Source organism: Monodelphis domestica, chromosome 1, assembly GCF_027887165.1.
Source record: "Monodelphis domestica isolate mMonDom1 chromosome 1, mMonDom1.pri, whole genome shotgun sequence".
Classification (NCBI taxonomy): domain Eukaryota; kingdom Metazoa; phylum Chordata; class Mammalia; order Didelphimorphia; family Didelphidae; genus Monodelphis; species Monodelphis domestica.
Genome location: NC_077227.1, coordinates 365,383,540 through 365,399,440, shown reverse-complemented (window position 1 = coordinate 365,399,440; position 15,901 = coordinate 365,383,540). Strand labels below are relative to the sequence as shown.

The 15,901-nt window shown below is 34.9% G+C and overlaps 1 protein-coding gene across 2 annotated transcripts in view; it reads right to left on the bottom strand.

The window, feature by feature from the left end:
- Positions 1–464: 464 nt before the first annotated feature.
- Positions 465–15,901, bottom strand: part of GABRG2 (gamma-aminobutyric acid type A receptor subunit gamma2) — a 193,836-nt gene continuing 178,399 nt past the window's right edge. The window contains exons 7-10 of one of the 2 annotated variants that reach the window (XM_056811544.1): positions 9,097–9,249; positions 6,233–6,438; positions 3,890–3,913; positions 465–2,496 (exon numbers count right to left, since the gene is read on the bottom strand). In XM_056811544.1, coding sequence (XP_056667522.1) covers positions 2,221–2,496; positions 3,890–3,913; positions 6,233–6,438; positions 9,097–9,249 — 659 coding nt within the window. In that variant the 3' untranslated portion in view covers positions 465–2,220. The remainder of the gene's footprint in view (positions 2,497–3,889; positions 3,914–6,232; positions 6,439–9,096; positions 9,250–15,901) is intronic. The other variant, XM_056811545.1, reaches the window with a different exon arrangement.

Here is a 15,901-nt window from a genome sequence, read left to right as displayed (position 1 = left end):
CCAAACAATACTATGTTGGCATCTAGGGCAAAGCCATAGGAATCCTATGAACATTGAGGCAATGGTAACAGGGAGAATAATAGTGAAAGGAAGAGGAAGAAAATTCTGAAAAAAAACTACAAATTTGTGTACTAATTTGTAGTATCAGCCCACCTTTTGTTTTTACTTTTCCCCACACTTTATCCTATATTATAAATCCCAGGTATTAGTTCTCCCAACCTTGAACAACAAAATCACCTTGTATCTTGTATATACATATATATGTGTTGGTGTGCATATATGTATTTATGTGTAGATCAAAGGAAAAAGAATTCCAAAAGATTTGATTGTATTTTCATTGGCATAAGGTTGAATAATTAAATGTATTAGATATGAAGGTTTCAAAAATTTGTGGCTGAATGAGTTTCAGGATTCATCCAGATGGAACATAGACGGTTTGAAATACACAAACTACACGCAGCTTGTCTATTAGCAAAGACACTTTTTATTCCCCTCTGATTATTTAAGGTCACCTGTAAATTATGTTCTAGTGATGGTTATAATCTGTGTTACAGTAACCACACCACAGAAGAGAAGCATTTTAAAAAGAGTATTGCTGTACAGAAAGAAAGCCATGAGGCGAAACAAACTGTTCACATGGCACAATTTATTATGATCAAAGTCAATAGTTGCTTAGGTCAATCAGAGTATATAGTCTAACAATGTCAAGGTCATTGGTTTTATCACTCTGTGGAACATTCTTTCAATGAATATTTATTTAATACTTCCTGTTTATAAGACATTTTCTTCTTAACGACAGATCATCCCTTTAACCATAGTCATGTTTGTATTTTGGAAACCTGTGTCAGTGATTTATGATAAATTATGGTTGAATTGGCTCCAACCCATTCCCACAAATGGGGGAAAAATCAAAGCAAATATACAACCAATGTAACATCATTTCCACATATAAAAAGAAAAAGAAAATTATCATTGTTAGTGTAGAAAAAAAGAGCTTTTCCTGAAAAATAAATACAAATTCTAAATGACAATGATTGAAAACTGAAATTCTTTCTGAGCCTTCTGGTAATTTCCAAGAGATCATGGATCATCCACAAATATCCCATGTGATATAACTAATCATCATTTGAGTTTGGTATGGAAGGAGTCACCAGCAGCTTATATATTAATAGCCTGAAGCAGATCTTGTGATGGAGAATAATTTCTATTGCAATCTAATGAACTAGAAAGCAAGAAAAATAGCATCAAGCACATAATAAACTGGAGAAGAAATTGGCAATCCTTTTTGAATCATAGGCTATTTAGAAGAGGCAAATGTAGATTGTTTTGTCTGTATATATTTATATATAAATATAGTAAGATATCTTAAACTGTCATACACAAAAGTGCTGTTTTAATCTTCATGCATGAGAGGGCAATTAAATTCTCCTCCCCAATCCCAAACCTAGACCAGATTCCTTATGATTCTATTAACATTTTTCACTCAAAGCCCAGAGCCACAAAATAAAAGACAATACGTTATAGCATCTTTGCTTCATTTATTTTGGCTCTAAAATGATGCATGCACTACTTTAAGTATTATAAGGTATTGCAATATTTACAACATTTTACATATGCTCTTAAAAGGATGGTATTTTGTTCTCCTATTATTACTTTGGGCAGTATGGGAGGATAAATTGTCTAGGATATTTAACACTTATTTGAAGTGAGAGATGACACTTCTCAAAATGAAAAGAAGATCCTAAAGAGTAAAGATTGACTACATCTCTACCCCAAGCAAACACATTGTACATTTCTTATAAATGTCGTGTGTATGTGTACTCTATATAGAATTATGTATATCTCTACATAGACATACATAGATATATAATCTGTTCAATGAAATGAAAAGGTATCCCACAACTTCAATTCCACACCCCTTCCATTTCCGTTACAGCTGCCATAGCTACATTGTATCTAATTTGTTTTCAACTTTCTCATTTTCCATCAACATAACAGTTTTCATATGTTCAATCAGTAATATCCAAATCACACTAACCAAAGGAAAGTTGAGGACAAATGACATAGCATGATTAGGATAATCTGGATTATGGCACAAATGAATTGAGACTGATATAAAGTAAATGAGAGATTATAGTATGTGAACTTTTAAAGGGAACTTTTAAAACATCTCCTCATGGGAATCATTGAGTAAGATTCTTATAACTGCTTCATTCTTGCTTAAAGGTAAAGATAGGAAACCCAGTAGACCAGGTTGAATAAGCAGAAGGCAGTGGGAAAGAAGATCCGAGCATAGGAGTCCATTTTCGCAATGCGGATGTGTATTCTTCCATGACGCCATGCCCCTGTTCGGCAATCTTCAAAGCAGCAGAAAAAACTAGCACAGTCCTTGCCATCAAGACACTCATAGCCATACTCTTCATCTCTCTCCTGAAGGTGTGTGGCATTGTTCATTTGAATAGTAGCTGACCTTGGTCTAATATCAATTGTTGGTGCCTAAGAATAAAATAAAAGGGAAGGAAAGAATTGATCAGAATCAGCAGTCTGAAATTTTTGTCTACAGCATGGTCAATGGGAATGATGATTCAGCAAATGAGGACTCAGGAAATTGCTATGATATCGTGATCTACAATGATAAAATTTAAATTATGAAGAGAGCACATTTGCATATTTCAAATTTCGAGCTAAGCAATGCAGCTGAAAATAATGTTATCAAGCTAATAGCTATAGCAAGGAAATTGAACATCAAATGAACTCAAAGATCTAAAGGGTTAGACCACACAACTACATGAGACTTTATTCCACTAACTATCAGAGGTGATGTTGGAGACATGAAGGCATTGGATGGAATGGAGACTTATTTTTTAATGAATACTTTCTTTGAAACCAAGGCATCTGACATGCTTATATGTATGCAAATAGCCTATTAAAATGAACAAAGATGGTGCTATTGGTAAAGTCTGCTTTCATGGCAATATAGACTATCCTCAGGCTTTAACTCCATGGGATGGCTAATGCCTTAGAGAGATGAAGTATCGCATTAAATGATCACTTAAGACATATGAAAATGTTAGCCAAGTTTACCTACATATAAATAAGCAATTTCAACAAATTTCACGATCTAGAATGGCAAAATTTTGTAAGTCTTTGGTGAACAAAAATTAGCATTCCTTTCAATCCAGGATAATTGAATCTTTGCCCTTTTATTACTAATAAAAAATGAATTAGAGGACAAAGGAGTTTCTTCAGCATTACCAATTCAGTGGTAGACTTGGGAAAATGAATTGTATTGATATTTAGGAATAAGCTTCCAAAAATCAAATGAAAATAGATAACTATTATCATTTGCTATCTTGAATAATGGCAGCGTATTCAGATCCAGTTACATTTTGCATGGTTGGTTGTTCAATTATAAAACTCTGACAATTCCAGGACTTTTCTCAAAGGATTTTAATATAATTTTTATTTGCCCAAAAAACAATAAAGTATCTCTTAGGAGGAAAACAACTATGTCTTGAAATAGAATTTTCAAAGATTTCAGGGGTCCATTTGAGTTTTAAAAAACCGTGTGTTGAATAGCATTGGTGGAACGGAGGTTTCTAAGAAAAGAGGTCATAGCATGATTTAAGCTACTTTAGAAAGTTTCACTTTGTTCAAGGTGTTGGCTGCTCTTGAGTTACAAATGAATTCAAAACATCTGTGACTTGGATATGGGAGCTGCTGAATCAACTCTACAAATTTATTTCTAAATCTGTAGAACTTTCTACTTCTTAGATGTATTACCTGGAGTAGAATGCTTAAATGTCTACTTAAAAAAAATCTCATTTAAGCGTTAATAGTTAAATTCAGCAGTGGCATGCAGTGAATTTCCATTCCAAAAACGTTATACCTTGAAGGAAAACATCCGAAGAAGCTTTGGTTTTGTAGACAGAAAAGAGAATAACATTTTTTTTTTTACAAAGAAAGGAAAACAAAGAAGAAGAGACAACATAAGATAAATTAAAGATACATATCCAAAACATAGTAAGTAAAAGAGAACTGAAATTATAAACAAAGAAGGACAGACCTCAACTACGATAAAACCTATGACTGATGAGGAAGAAAATTAAAAAAAATATTGCTAGTGGATTTTCAGTTGTTAGTATTATTCAGATATAATATTATCTGGACTTTAAACTACAAAACCCAATGCTTTGCAAGCTAACTTCCTCCTGCCTTTTTATACAGCATGGAAGCAAGTTTTATAATTATTTTTCTAAACCTTTTCATCAGCAAGACCTGATTACAGTGAGGTTTCACACAATTAGCATCAGTATAGCATCACAGGAGAATTAAATACTTCATTTACTCATTTAAAGGGTCTAGTACTTGTCAGCTCTTTTGACTAAGTAATGAATTACATCATCTACTTCATTTAAAGGATGAAAAAATATATTTAATAATCTCAGCAATTTGTGTTTTCTGTGATGCATTTTGTGAACCTTCTTTTCCTGCTTATCTTTGCCCATCTTCTCTTTATCTGACCTTTCCTAATATCCAGATTTTGGAATATAAGTATTTCTCAACATTGACACAAAATTTATTATCATAGGAAGTAGTATATTTCTTAGGGACTGTTTAATGACTGTTAGCACAACTTTGTTGTTTTGGGGGTAATACTGAAAGGTGTTAAATAAACTAACTTATTAGGTAAAGGAAATGGAAAAGGGGAGAAGTCAAGTAAGAAACAGGACAAAAATGAAATTAAATCAAGGAGAGAAAATGGAAAAGTAGAAAGGCAAAAGTTAAAAAGGAAAAAGAAGAATGGAGGGATAGACCTGCAAAGACTAAGCACATTTCATATCTTGGAAAGGAAAGATAAGTATTTTCTAAAGTTAATAAATAGCTCTAGAAGCAATAGTACTCAATAGAAAATTAGTCTCAAAGCCAGCAAAAACTGGGTTTTAGTTCTAACTTTGATAACTGTCATTTGACCCTGGAAAGGTTATTGAATCAACTTTCTAGATAGTTCTCAGAAACTATAAATTCCAAAGAAGGTGCCAATTTGCATTGGTTAGGTAGGAGAGAGGTACGTGTTTTCTCAGTTGAGAGTTCTCAATACTAATGAAATCACAGACCAAATCCCTTTTTTCTAGTACTAGTGCCATAGCTGTCTTTTGCCCATTATATTGCAATATTGTAATATATTTAGTCCTTGAGATGATTTCTTTAGGACTCCTAGAGTGGCCTAAAGAAAAAAAATATAAGTTAGAGAATCTCAAAGAGATTCAGTCAACGTACTAGATGACTCAAATAGCTGTCAAAAAGTCACTCTTCCCTTAATTTGACATTTTAGAACAAGATAGGGAACAGATCATACTATCTTCCTATTCTAATATGTAGATTTCAATCTGCTTATTCTCTCTTCCCTTTTTCCCCATCATGACAATTTTTGTGCAAAGTATAAGAAACTTTCATGGTTATTCATCAACAAGTCACCCTTGGTGATGAAAAAATAGTTAATAAATGGGGCTATTCAATAGGAATGTAGCCTTTCTTTCCTAAAAAAAGCAAAACAAAACAAAACAACAGAACACTTAAACACAATTGGTAGTTAAAGAACTACTTCATTAAATAGATATCTATTCCCAGGAAACCCAGAATATAAAGTTAATGTCCAAATCAGCTATATTTCCTATGTGAAACTGTGTCATTTCTCAAAAACAAAAATTGTATTTTTTTTAATTTATTACCGAACATTACCTTTGGTATTCTGGTCACATTTCAAACTTGAGAAACCTACCTGGAAAGTTGCCTAGGATGTGATTTGTTCCTGAAATATTAATATTTTCAAAAAAAAGTTTGGGAAGGGTTGGAAGGATTAGAGGAAGGTATATAGGTAAAATATAATAAGCTAACCTATTACTGACTCAACAATAGATAAATCCCTCCTAAGTGAATATACTTCTCATAAAATGAAGGCAGCATAATTTTTTTTTCATTTTGTGTAAGTACTAGAACTCACAGAATGCATCAGTTACATCCAGTCTGTCCCTAATGACCATAATAGATCAGTTATTCATTCTTTATGTCTGTATAAACTTAAATTATTGTTTCCATCTTTGAGTCAAGTAACCCAAGTTCATCTATCTGAAGATTAACAAAAGCCCCAGTTTAGATGTGCTCTTAAAAGTGCCCTGAAGGTCTAACTACACCAATGATGCCAAAAGTCTCAAAAGAGAACTATACATACTGGGTTTTTCTTCTTTTTGTCTTTATCCTTGCTTGGCTTCCGATTGCTGACAAAATAATGCAGGGTTCCATACTCCACCAAGGCAGAAAAGACAAAAATAAAGCAGACAGACACAAAGAGATCCATGGCTGTCACATAGGAAACCTTGGGGAGAGATTTACGGGCAATTGTGCTAAGAGTAGTCATTGTCAGGACAGTGGTAATACCTATGAAGGAAACATGGTAAAAGAGAATAAAAAATTATTACTGTAGCAATTGATCAGGATGAGAGATCAGGATGAGACTCTGAGACATCATAACAAAAGTATCTCTGGTGGGAAGGGAGATATGAGGAAGTTCCTCCCTGAGCTAGAAGATGTTAGATTCCCAAGAGTGGATCTGTAATTGATTCTCATCTACAAATATATCAGAGGCAACTAAACATATTTAATATTACAGAATTATAGGAACAAAATTTAGAACTAGTTGTAACTTAGAGGATGTGGTCCAATTTTTCACTTTGTAGAGAATGAAACTAAGATTCAGATTACAAGACCTGTTTAAAACTTTGAAGGTCATAAGAGAGTTGAGATTAGAACACATTTCTTGTGATCTCAAGTTAAGTGTTTATTCATAATAAAAGTCTCATCCTAGAAAATAAAACCAATTCAATGAAAACTGCCTGAGTAGCTTAGGACAGTATATTTAGTATATTTCAGTTAATTAGTGAATGCATGTGTAAATAAATGAATGAATAAAAGAATAAAAAATATTAAATGCTTACTATGTGTGAGTCTATGATGAATTCTGGAGAACATACACATAAGAGAGAAAAATGTTGCCCTTACAGATTTTATATTCTCAAAGAGACAATACTTACAGGGGACGATGGCAGGGTATGGTGAAGTTATAGAGATTGTAAACTGTTTTTCAGAGTAACTGATGAAAAGAGTACTGTACTAGGAATCAGGAGTCTTAAATGAGTCCGCATCTGACACTCTCCAAGGAACCTAAGATAAGCTGCTTAATTTTTCTCAAATATTTCATCATTTGTAGATTACAAGATTTGTTCTTGATCTATAAAGTTCCTATTGGCTATCAACAATTTTATTTTTGCTTAGCTTTGTGACTCATTGTCCCAAAGGAAACAAAACAAAAACAAACAACCTCATCATCTAAAGATATGTTGCATTGTGCCCAACAGAATTGCTTCTATCCAGAGATAGCCAGGAAGCAGTTAACTCCACCAGACTCTCAAACATATGAACTAGTCTCTGCTGGGAAGACTTCTTAAGCAAAATTTGTAGTTGATTTCAGTGAAGGGTAAGGCAAAAGGATAGAAGAATGGATAGATTTCTGAGGGTGAAGGGCAAGGGAGAGTGTTGGAGCAGCTTCATAAATCTAGAAAGAAAAAATATTATCTTTTTTTCATTACTAGATAAATATTATGTTTATGGTCAATGACTAGAGAAATCAAAGCATCTACTCATTAATTAGGGAACAATCCTAACACGTCTATATTTTTTCCTCCAACATACTGTCTTTCTCCTCCAAATAGCTTTCTTTTCTAATCTGTTACAACATGGAAACCACATGTTGATCACTTAATCCAGATTGGAATTCAATTCAAGATTGGAATTGTTTTTAGGGATTTAAACCCAACAAGACTTTTAGAGTTTAAAATCAGCTAGACTAACTTCCTAATTTTACAAAAGAGAAGTCTGAGTGCCAGAGAGGATGAGTGACCTCCCCCCCCCCCCCGCCAAGAATACACCTATAATGAAAAACTGAAGGTAAGGTTGAAATTCAAATTTCCTAATTCAAATCTATTTTTTTCTTTCCTCTATTATCCTGCCACAATGTTGACTGAACGGGGGCAAAATTCATTATGGATAAGAATTTTGAATTGTTACTTAAAATAAATATGGAAAATTTGGTGAATGTAGGATGAACTCATTTCAAATTCCTTCACCAAAAATTATCAGATGTGTGATCATGAGCAAGACATAAGGCACAAGTCAGTCTGATCTCTAAAAGGGAACATAAAAAGCAAATACCTTCAGTGTTGCGAGGATCAAATGAAAAAAATACATATAAAGCATTCTGGAAAACTTGCAGAGTGCTATATAACATTATTTCTTATTTTCTTGTTGTTACCTATGTAAGTTTGTATATTGAGAACCATAGAACCTCATACTTGGAATGAAAGTCAGAGGTTATATAGTCCAACATGTGTTTGGATAAAAATTTCCTTCATAGAATTTCTGACCATTAATCAGTTATTCAGCCTTTTTCAGATGACCTTCAGTATATACATATATATGCATATATATATGTATGTATACAAATATTTGTGTATACCTATGAACATATAAATATACACATAAACATGTAATCAAGTTTTTTATTCCTCTAGGGAATGTTTAGTAAATACTGAGTTGTCCAGACTTCATTAATGCTAAGAACTGGAGAGGAAGATGATAATGTTTGAGGTGGTAATGGTCATTTTATTCATTAAAAATAACAAAAATAAGTCTTTTAGACAGAATGGGACTAAGAAAAAAGGGGAAAACAATAGTTTTAACATCACATGATGGACTTCTGCTATTCATTCCTCACCATTTCAAGTCTTGACAAATTATTTCTTATTAAAACTATTTCTATATTCTTTTCATGAAAGTTAATACCTTTAAATATGAAACAAAAGAAATAGTATTTGTTTTCTCATTTTCTGTTGTAATGTGGATTTGAAAATGCATAATTATATATTTAGGCAAAGTTTTTGAAAATTTATCATAGATGGAAAATTTTGTATTCAGCCTAGCAAATTTTCATCCTTTGACATCATGATCTACACATATATGAATGAATGAAAAGGAACTCACCTAAAGAGGTTCTGGCTGGAACAGCATCCTTATTGATCCAAAAGGACACCCAAGACAAGACAACAATGAGTGTACAGGGAATGTAAGTCTGAATGGTAAAATACCCCATTCTTCTACTCAGGTCAAAGTACACAGACATTACAACATAGTCTCCTGGAAAAGAACAAAAATCAACTTGTTTTTGAACCCCACTTATACATGGACTAGTCAAGCAATTTATATAAATATACTACACAACATTCAAATGTTAAAGTTCTATGGAAATTCTCTCTCCATATGCTACATTTTTCTTTCTTTATGTTGGTAGACAGATTGGCTACTAGCATTTACCGCCCTACATGGACAACAGTAAGAGAATAACTCAAGTAATTTTCCAAGTTACTTTTTTTCTGAATTATGTTTTAGTCCAAACTTGGATTAACAAATTATTCCAAATGTTGCTTTTCATTTCTTTCCCTGAATCTGATTCTCATTTTTCTACTCTAATTTGTGGATTTAGGCTTCACTGAAAAGTAAAGTAATTTGGGATCCTTGTAAAAAACTTTTTTTTCCATAGATCTTCATTATACAATAACTAGATCTTACAGCTTATGCAATGTTCTACATCCATAGACCCTAAGGGCCTTTTCAAAGAAGCATAGAAGGGTACATTTCCTCAACTCTTCTTTAGGACTAACCTTGGAAATTATACTTATGAAGAGTTTAGTTTCTTATTATTGATATTTTTTACTATCTTGCTACTGATCTTTCTAGTTGCATCATTGTCATTGTATATACTGCTTTGGCTCTGTTTACTCTGTTTGGCATCTATTAAAAAAGTCTTCCCATGTTTCTATGAATTCTTTTTATTCATCATTTCTTAAAGTGCAGCAATATTACATTTTATCCAAAAGCTACATTATATTTAGCCATTTCCTAAAATGGGTTTTTACCTAGATCTATTTCTTTTAAACATCTTTATTTTTTACTCTAATATTGTCAAATGCCTAATACATACAAGTCACAAAATATTTCTGTGTTGAATCAGGAATCTTCCAAAAATAATTACAGAAAGATAAATATGTAATCTTATCTGAATTTGTGATCTTACAAGACTATCAGCATCTTATTAGTTCATTCACAGGAAATAGTTTGTTGGCAAATATTGGGGCGTATCATAAAAATGGATATTAGTGATTTCTAGTGCATGAAAAATGGACTTGGGTCAATTCTATGGTATTTTTATTTATCCTTAGTTGGCAATTAAGCACTATTCACAATGCAAAAGCACTAAGCTCATAGAATAAATGATCATTTTTAACTGAGAATGTGACATGTTATCAATCAATCAATCAACAAGTATTTAAGAACTTAGTATATTAAGCAATGCACTAGGAATACAAGTTTAAGCAGAAAAATACTCTGCTCTCAAGTAGCTTACATTCTAATGGAAGAGGAAAGAAAAAGAAACAGGGTATTTACAGTACCTATTATATGTTAGGCACTATGATAAGTGCTTTATAAATGTCAAATTTTATCCTCACAAAAACCCTTTTAGGCAGTTATTTATTCTCATTTTACAGTTGAGGAAACTGAGGCAAGCATCAGTAATTTGCCCTTGTCCACACAGCTATTAAGTATCTGACAGATTTGGATTCAAATTTTACTGACTCCAGACCCAGTGCTCTATTAACTATGTTGAAAAACAAAAGGGGGAACCAAAACAGGAGGAATGATTAAAAAAATTCACTCAAATGGTTTGAATAGGACTGAGGTCATGACCAGTCTGAATGACAATAGTATTTAGAGGGAATAAAGAAAGAACTCATATTGATAGTTCTTAATCTGTCTTGAAATAAAACATACTGTGGGCCAAAGAAACAGGGAATTTATTACACTCACAAGGATCAGAAAAGCAATGCAATTATTCAGTTAGGAGACTGAGCACCTTGTGTTAGTAATAAAGAAATGACTAATGGGGTTGCAGTTTATTGATTTAGAAAGCTGCCTGGAATAATTAGAGTTTAAAAAACTTGCTTAAAGCTTGCAAATCCATTATGTGGAAGAATAAGAACTTGTACCTAGATCTTCCAAATAGATAGTGTTTCTCTATTCACTGTATTATACACTGTACTATACTGCCCCATTCCATTTCTGAAATTTCGTATCTAGACATGGGAAACAAAAATTAGGAAAAAGAAAGGCTTGTGATATTAACTTTCTTGAGCTTCTTAAGACACTTGTTCTAAAAAAAAGTACCCTTTGAAGTTAAAAGTCATTGAAATTCTTGTTTATGATGGCTAGAAATCTATTGGGATCAAGAGATCTGTAGAGGTTTTTGGTGCTATGTGATAAAAATCAAATATTTTGTAACTTTGGGGAAATGACCTAACCTTTCTGTGTTTTCTTGTCTTCTTAGTTATTTTTTTTATTTAAACATTATTTTATTTGGTCGTTTTCATACATTATTCACGGGAAACAAAGATCATTTTCTTTTCCTCCCCTCCCCTCCCCCCCCCCCCCCCCCCCGCCTTTCCCTCTTCCATAGCCGATGCATGATTCCACTGGTTATCACATGTGTTCTTGACTGGAACCCATTCCCCTATTGTTGGAATTTGCATTATAGTGTTCATTTAGAGTCTCTCCTCAGTCTTATCTCCTCCAACCCTGTAGTCAAGCAGTTGCTTTTCATTGGTGTTTTTACTCCCACAGTTTATCCTCTGCTTGTGGGTAGTATTTTTTTTTAGGTCCCTGCAGATTGTTCAGGGAAATTGCATTGATACTAATGGGAAAGTCCATCACCTTCGATTGTACCACAATGTATCAGTCTCTGTGTATAATGTTTTCCTGGCTCTGCTCCTTTCGCTCTGCATCACTTCCTGGAGGTTGTTCCAGTCTCCATGGAATTCCTCCATATTATTATTCCTTTTAGCACAATAGTATTCCATCACCAACATATACCACAATTTGTTCAGCCATTCTCCAATTGAAGGGCATCCCCTCATTTTCCAATTTTTGGCCACCACAAAGAGCGCAGCTATGAATATTCTTGTACAAGTCGCTTTGTCCATTATCTCTTTGGGGTACAAGCCCAGCAGTGCTATGGCTGAATCAAAGGGCAGACAGTCTTTTATTGCCCTTTGGACATTGTTCCAAATTGCCCTCCAGAATGGTTGGATCAATTCACAACTCCACCAGCAATGAATTAATGTCCCCACTTTGCCACAACCCCTCCAGCATTCATTACTTTTCATAGCTGTCATGTTAGCCAATCTGCTAGGTGTGAGGTGATACCTCAGAGTTGTTTTGATTTGCATCTCTCTGATTATAAGAGATGTGGAGCACTTTTTCAGGTGCTTATTAATAGTTTTGATTTCTTTGGCTGAGAACTGCCTGATTATGTCCCTTGCCCATTTGTCAATTGGAGAATGGCTTGATTTTTTGTACAATCGATTTAGTTCTTTATAAATTTGAGTTACTAAAACTTTGTCAGAGATTTTTATGAAGATTGTTTCCCAATTTGTTGCTACCCTTCTGATTTTGGTTACATTGGTTTTGTTTGTACGAAAACTTTTTAATTTGATGTAATCCAGATTATTTATTTTGCATTTTGTAACTCTTTCTAATTCTTGCTTGGTTTTGAAGTATTTCCCTTCCCAAAGGTCTGACATGTATACTATTCTGTGTTCGCCTAATTTTCTTATAGTTCCCTTCTTTATGTTCAAGTCATTCATCCATTTTGAATTTACCTTGGTGTAGGGTGTGAGGTGTTGATCTAAGCCTAATCTTTCCCACACTGTCCTCCAATTTTCCCAGCAGTTTTTATGAAATAGTGGATTTTTGTCCCAAAAGCTGGGATCTTTGGGTTTGTCATATACTGTCTTTCTGAGGTTGCTTGCCCCCAGTCTATTCCACTGATCCTCATTTCGGTCTCTTACCAAGTACCAAATTGTTTTGATGACCCCTGCTTTGTAATATAGTCTGAGATCTGGGACTGCAAGACCCCCTTCCTTTGTATTTTTTTCCATTATTTCCCTGGATATCCTTGATCTTTTGTTCTTCCAAATGAACTTTGTTATGTTTTTTTCTAAATCAGTAAAAGAAATTTTTGGAAGTTCCATGGGTATGGCACTAAATAGATAGATGAGTTTGGGTAGGATGGTCATTTTTATTATATTGGCTCGTCCTACCCATGAGCAGTTAATGTTCTTCCAATTGTTCAAGTCTAGTTTTAGTTGTGTGGAAAGTGTTTTATAGTTGTGTTCATATAGATCCTGTGTTTGTCTTGGGAGATAGATTCCTAAGTATTTTATTTTGTCTAGGGTAATTTTGAATGGGATTTCTCTTTCTAGTTCTTGCTGCTGAGCTGTGTTGGAATTATATAGAAATGCTGATGACTTATGTGGGTTTATTTTGTATCCTGCAACTTTCCTAAGTTGTTGAATATTTCGATTAGCTTTTTGGTTGAATCTCTAGGATTCTTTAAGTAGACCATCATGTCATCTGCAAAGAGCGATAATTTGGTCTCCTCCTTGCCTATTTTGATGCTTTCAATTTCTTTTTTCTTCTCTAATTGCTACTGCTATTACTGCTCCCCCCTCTCCTTTCTTCCCTTTTTTTACTCCCTCCCCCCTCCCCCTCCTTTATTTTCCTTTCTTTCTTGCCCTAATGGATAAGATATAATTCAGGATGCCACTGGATCTAGATGTTCTTCCCTCTCAGATTTGATTTCACTGAGAGTAAGGTTTAAGTAATTCCACTTCACGCTCTCTTCCTCTCCTTCTCATATGAGAGTTCTTCCCCTCCCCTTCCCATGTGTATCTTTATATGGGAAAGATTATTCTATTGATTCCCCCCCTATTTCTTGAAGTTAATCTTAGTATTATCGCGGTTCCCCCCTCCCTTTTCCTTTCTTTGCCCCAACTTTCCCCAAATCTTCTTAATGTCCCAATCTTTCCCTATGCATGTTTCTTCTAACTACTCTTATGATGATACAATTTATGAGAGTTACACAAAACATTTTCCCCACATATTAATATATATATAATTTGATGTAAATGTAGTTCTTATAGAAGAGAGTTTGACTTAAAGAAAAAGATATGCTTTATCTCCTTTTCCCTTTCTTTCATATTTACCTTTTCATGTTTCTCTTGCTTTCTGTGCTTGGATATCGAACTTTCCACAGAGCTCTGGTCTTTTCTTAGCAAATGCTTGGAAATCTTCTATTTTGTTGAATGCCCATATTTTCCCCTGGAAGTATATAGTCAGTTTTGCTGGGTATTTGATTCTTGGTTGGAGACCCAGCTCTCTTGCCTTTCTAAATATCATGTTCCATGCTTTGCGGTCTCTTAGTGTGTTACCCGCTATGTTGTGTGTGATCCTTATGGGAGCTCCCTTATATCTGAAGCTCTTCTTCTTGGCTTCTTGTAGGATTTTCTCCTTTACTTGGAAGCTCTTGAATTTGGCAATTACATTCCTAGGGGTTGTCTTTTGGGGATTTAGTATAGAAGGTGTTCTATGAATCCTTTCTATTTCTATTTTGCCCCCTTGCTCCAGAACGTGAGGGCAATTTTCTTTTAAAATCTCCTGTAGAATAATATTGAGTTTGTTGTTTACCTCTGGTTTTTCTAGGAGACCGATAATTCGGAGATTTTCTCGTCTCCCTCTATTTTCCAGGTCTGTGACATTTTCAGTGAGATATTTTATGTTTTCTTCTAATTCATTAATTTTTTGGGTTTGCTTTATTGATTCTTGCTGTTTTATCATCTTGCTTCTTCGAGGTGCTTAATCCTGGTCGTTAGGGACTGGTTTTGCTTTTCAGCCTTGTCTGCCCTTCTATTGGATGCTTCGAGTTCTTTTTCCAATTGAGCATTCTTATCTGTCAGACAGCTGATCTCTTTCTCCCATTTTTCTTTCCAGGTTTCCATCTTTTGGATAAGTTCCAGTTTGTGATCTTCCAGAGCTTGTTGATAGTTTCCATTTTGGGAGGCGTGTTCTGAATTTTTTTGGATTTCCTCCTCATTCTCCTCTTTTCCTTGGGTACTTCCACCATAAAAGTTTTCAATAGTCACTTTTTTCCCTTTCTTCTTGGAGGCTTGATTTTGGGCCATGTGAGCCATCCCTTTGGTGGTTTTATTCCCCTTTCCTTTTTGGTCTGGGATCTGGGTTATATGGGTGGTTTTTCTGTGAATTTAGGTTGCTTCAGACTAGTTCTTCCCAGCCTCCGAGGTTTCTTAGAGCGCTGAGTCCCTGATCACCGCCACAATGCCCAGGTGTTCAGCTCCGCCCAGATAATCAGCGCGTGATCCGCCCCTGGTGCTCAGCTCTGCTGAGATGTTCAGCACAGCCCACCCCAAGTACAGCCCTTAATCAGCGCTGGATTCTCCAGTGAAACCGCCCTGAGAAGCCTTATCCTGGCAGTCCCCAGATCCCAGGGACCCTGGAGTGCCCCCCCCCCCAGACAGAGATGCTGTCCACTCACTCACTGTCCCGGTGAGCGCTCAGGTAGCTCACTCTGGTTTAGTGGGGGAGGTGGGATGGGGGAAGGGAGGCTCAGTTCACTTTTCTGTGCAAGCTTTTCCTTCTTATTTTAGTGTGGAAATGTTCAAGCCCCACGTACCTTTGCCTCTGTGGGGTACTGGGGAGTCCTTCTCTTCCTTCAAAGGTGATTTTATGCTCCTTTGATGTAGTCTATTTCATTCGGTGCCGGGGAGAGGAAGTGTGTGGCATCTAGATTGCAGCCATGATTACCCGGAAGTCCTGTCTTCTTAGTTATTTAAACGGTTGTATGGGGTGCTCAGGGAGGGGTAGTATCTCTGGTATGGAG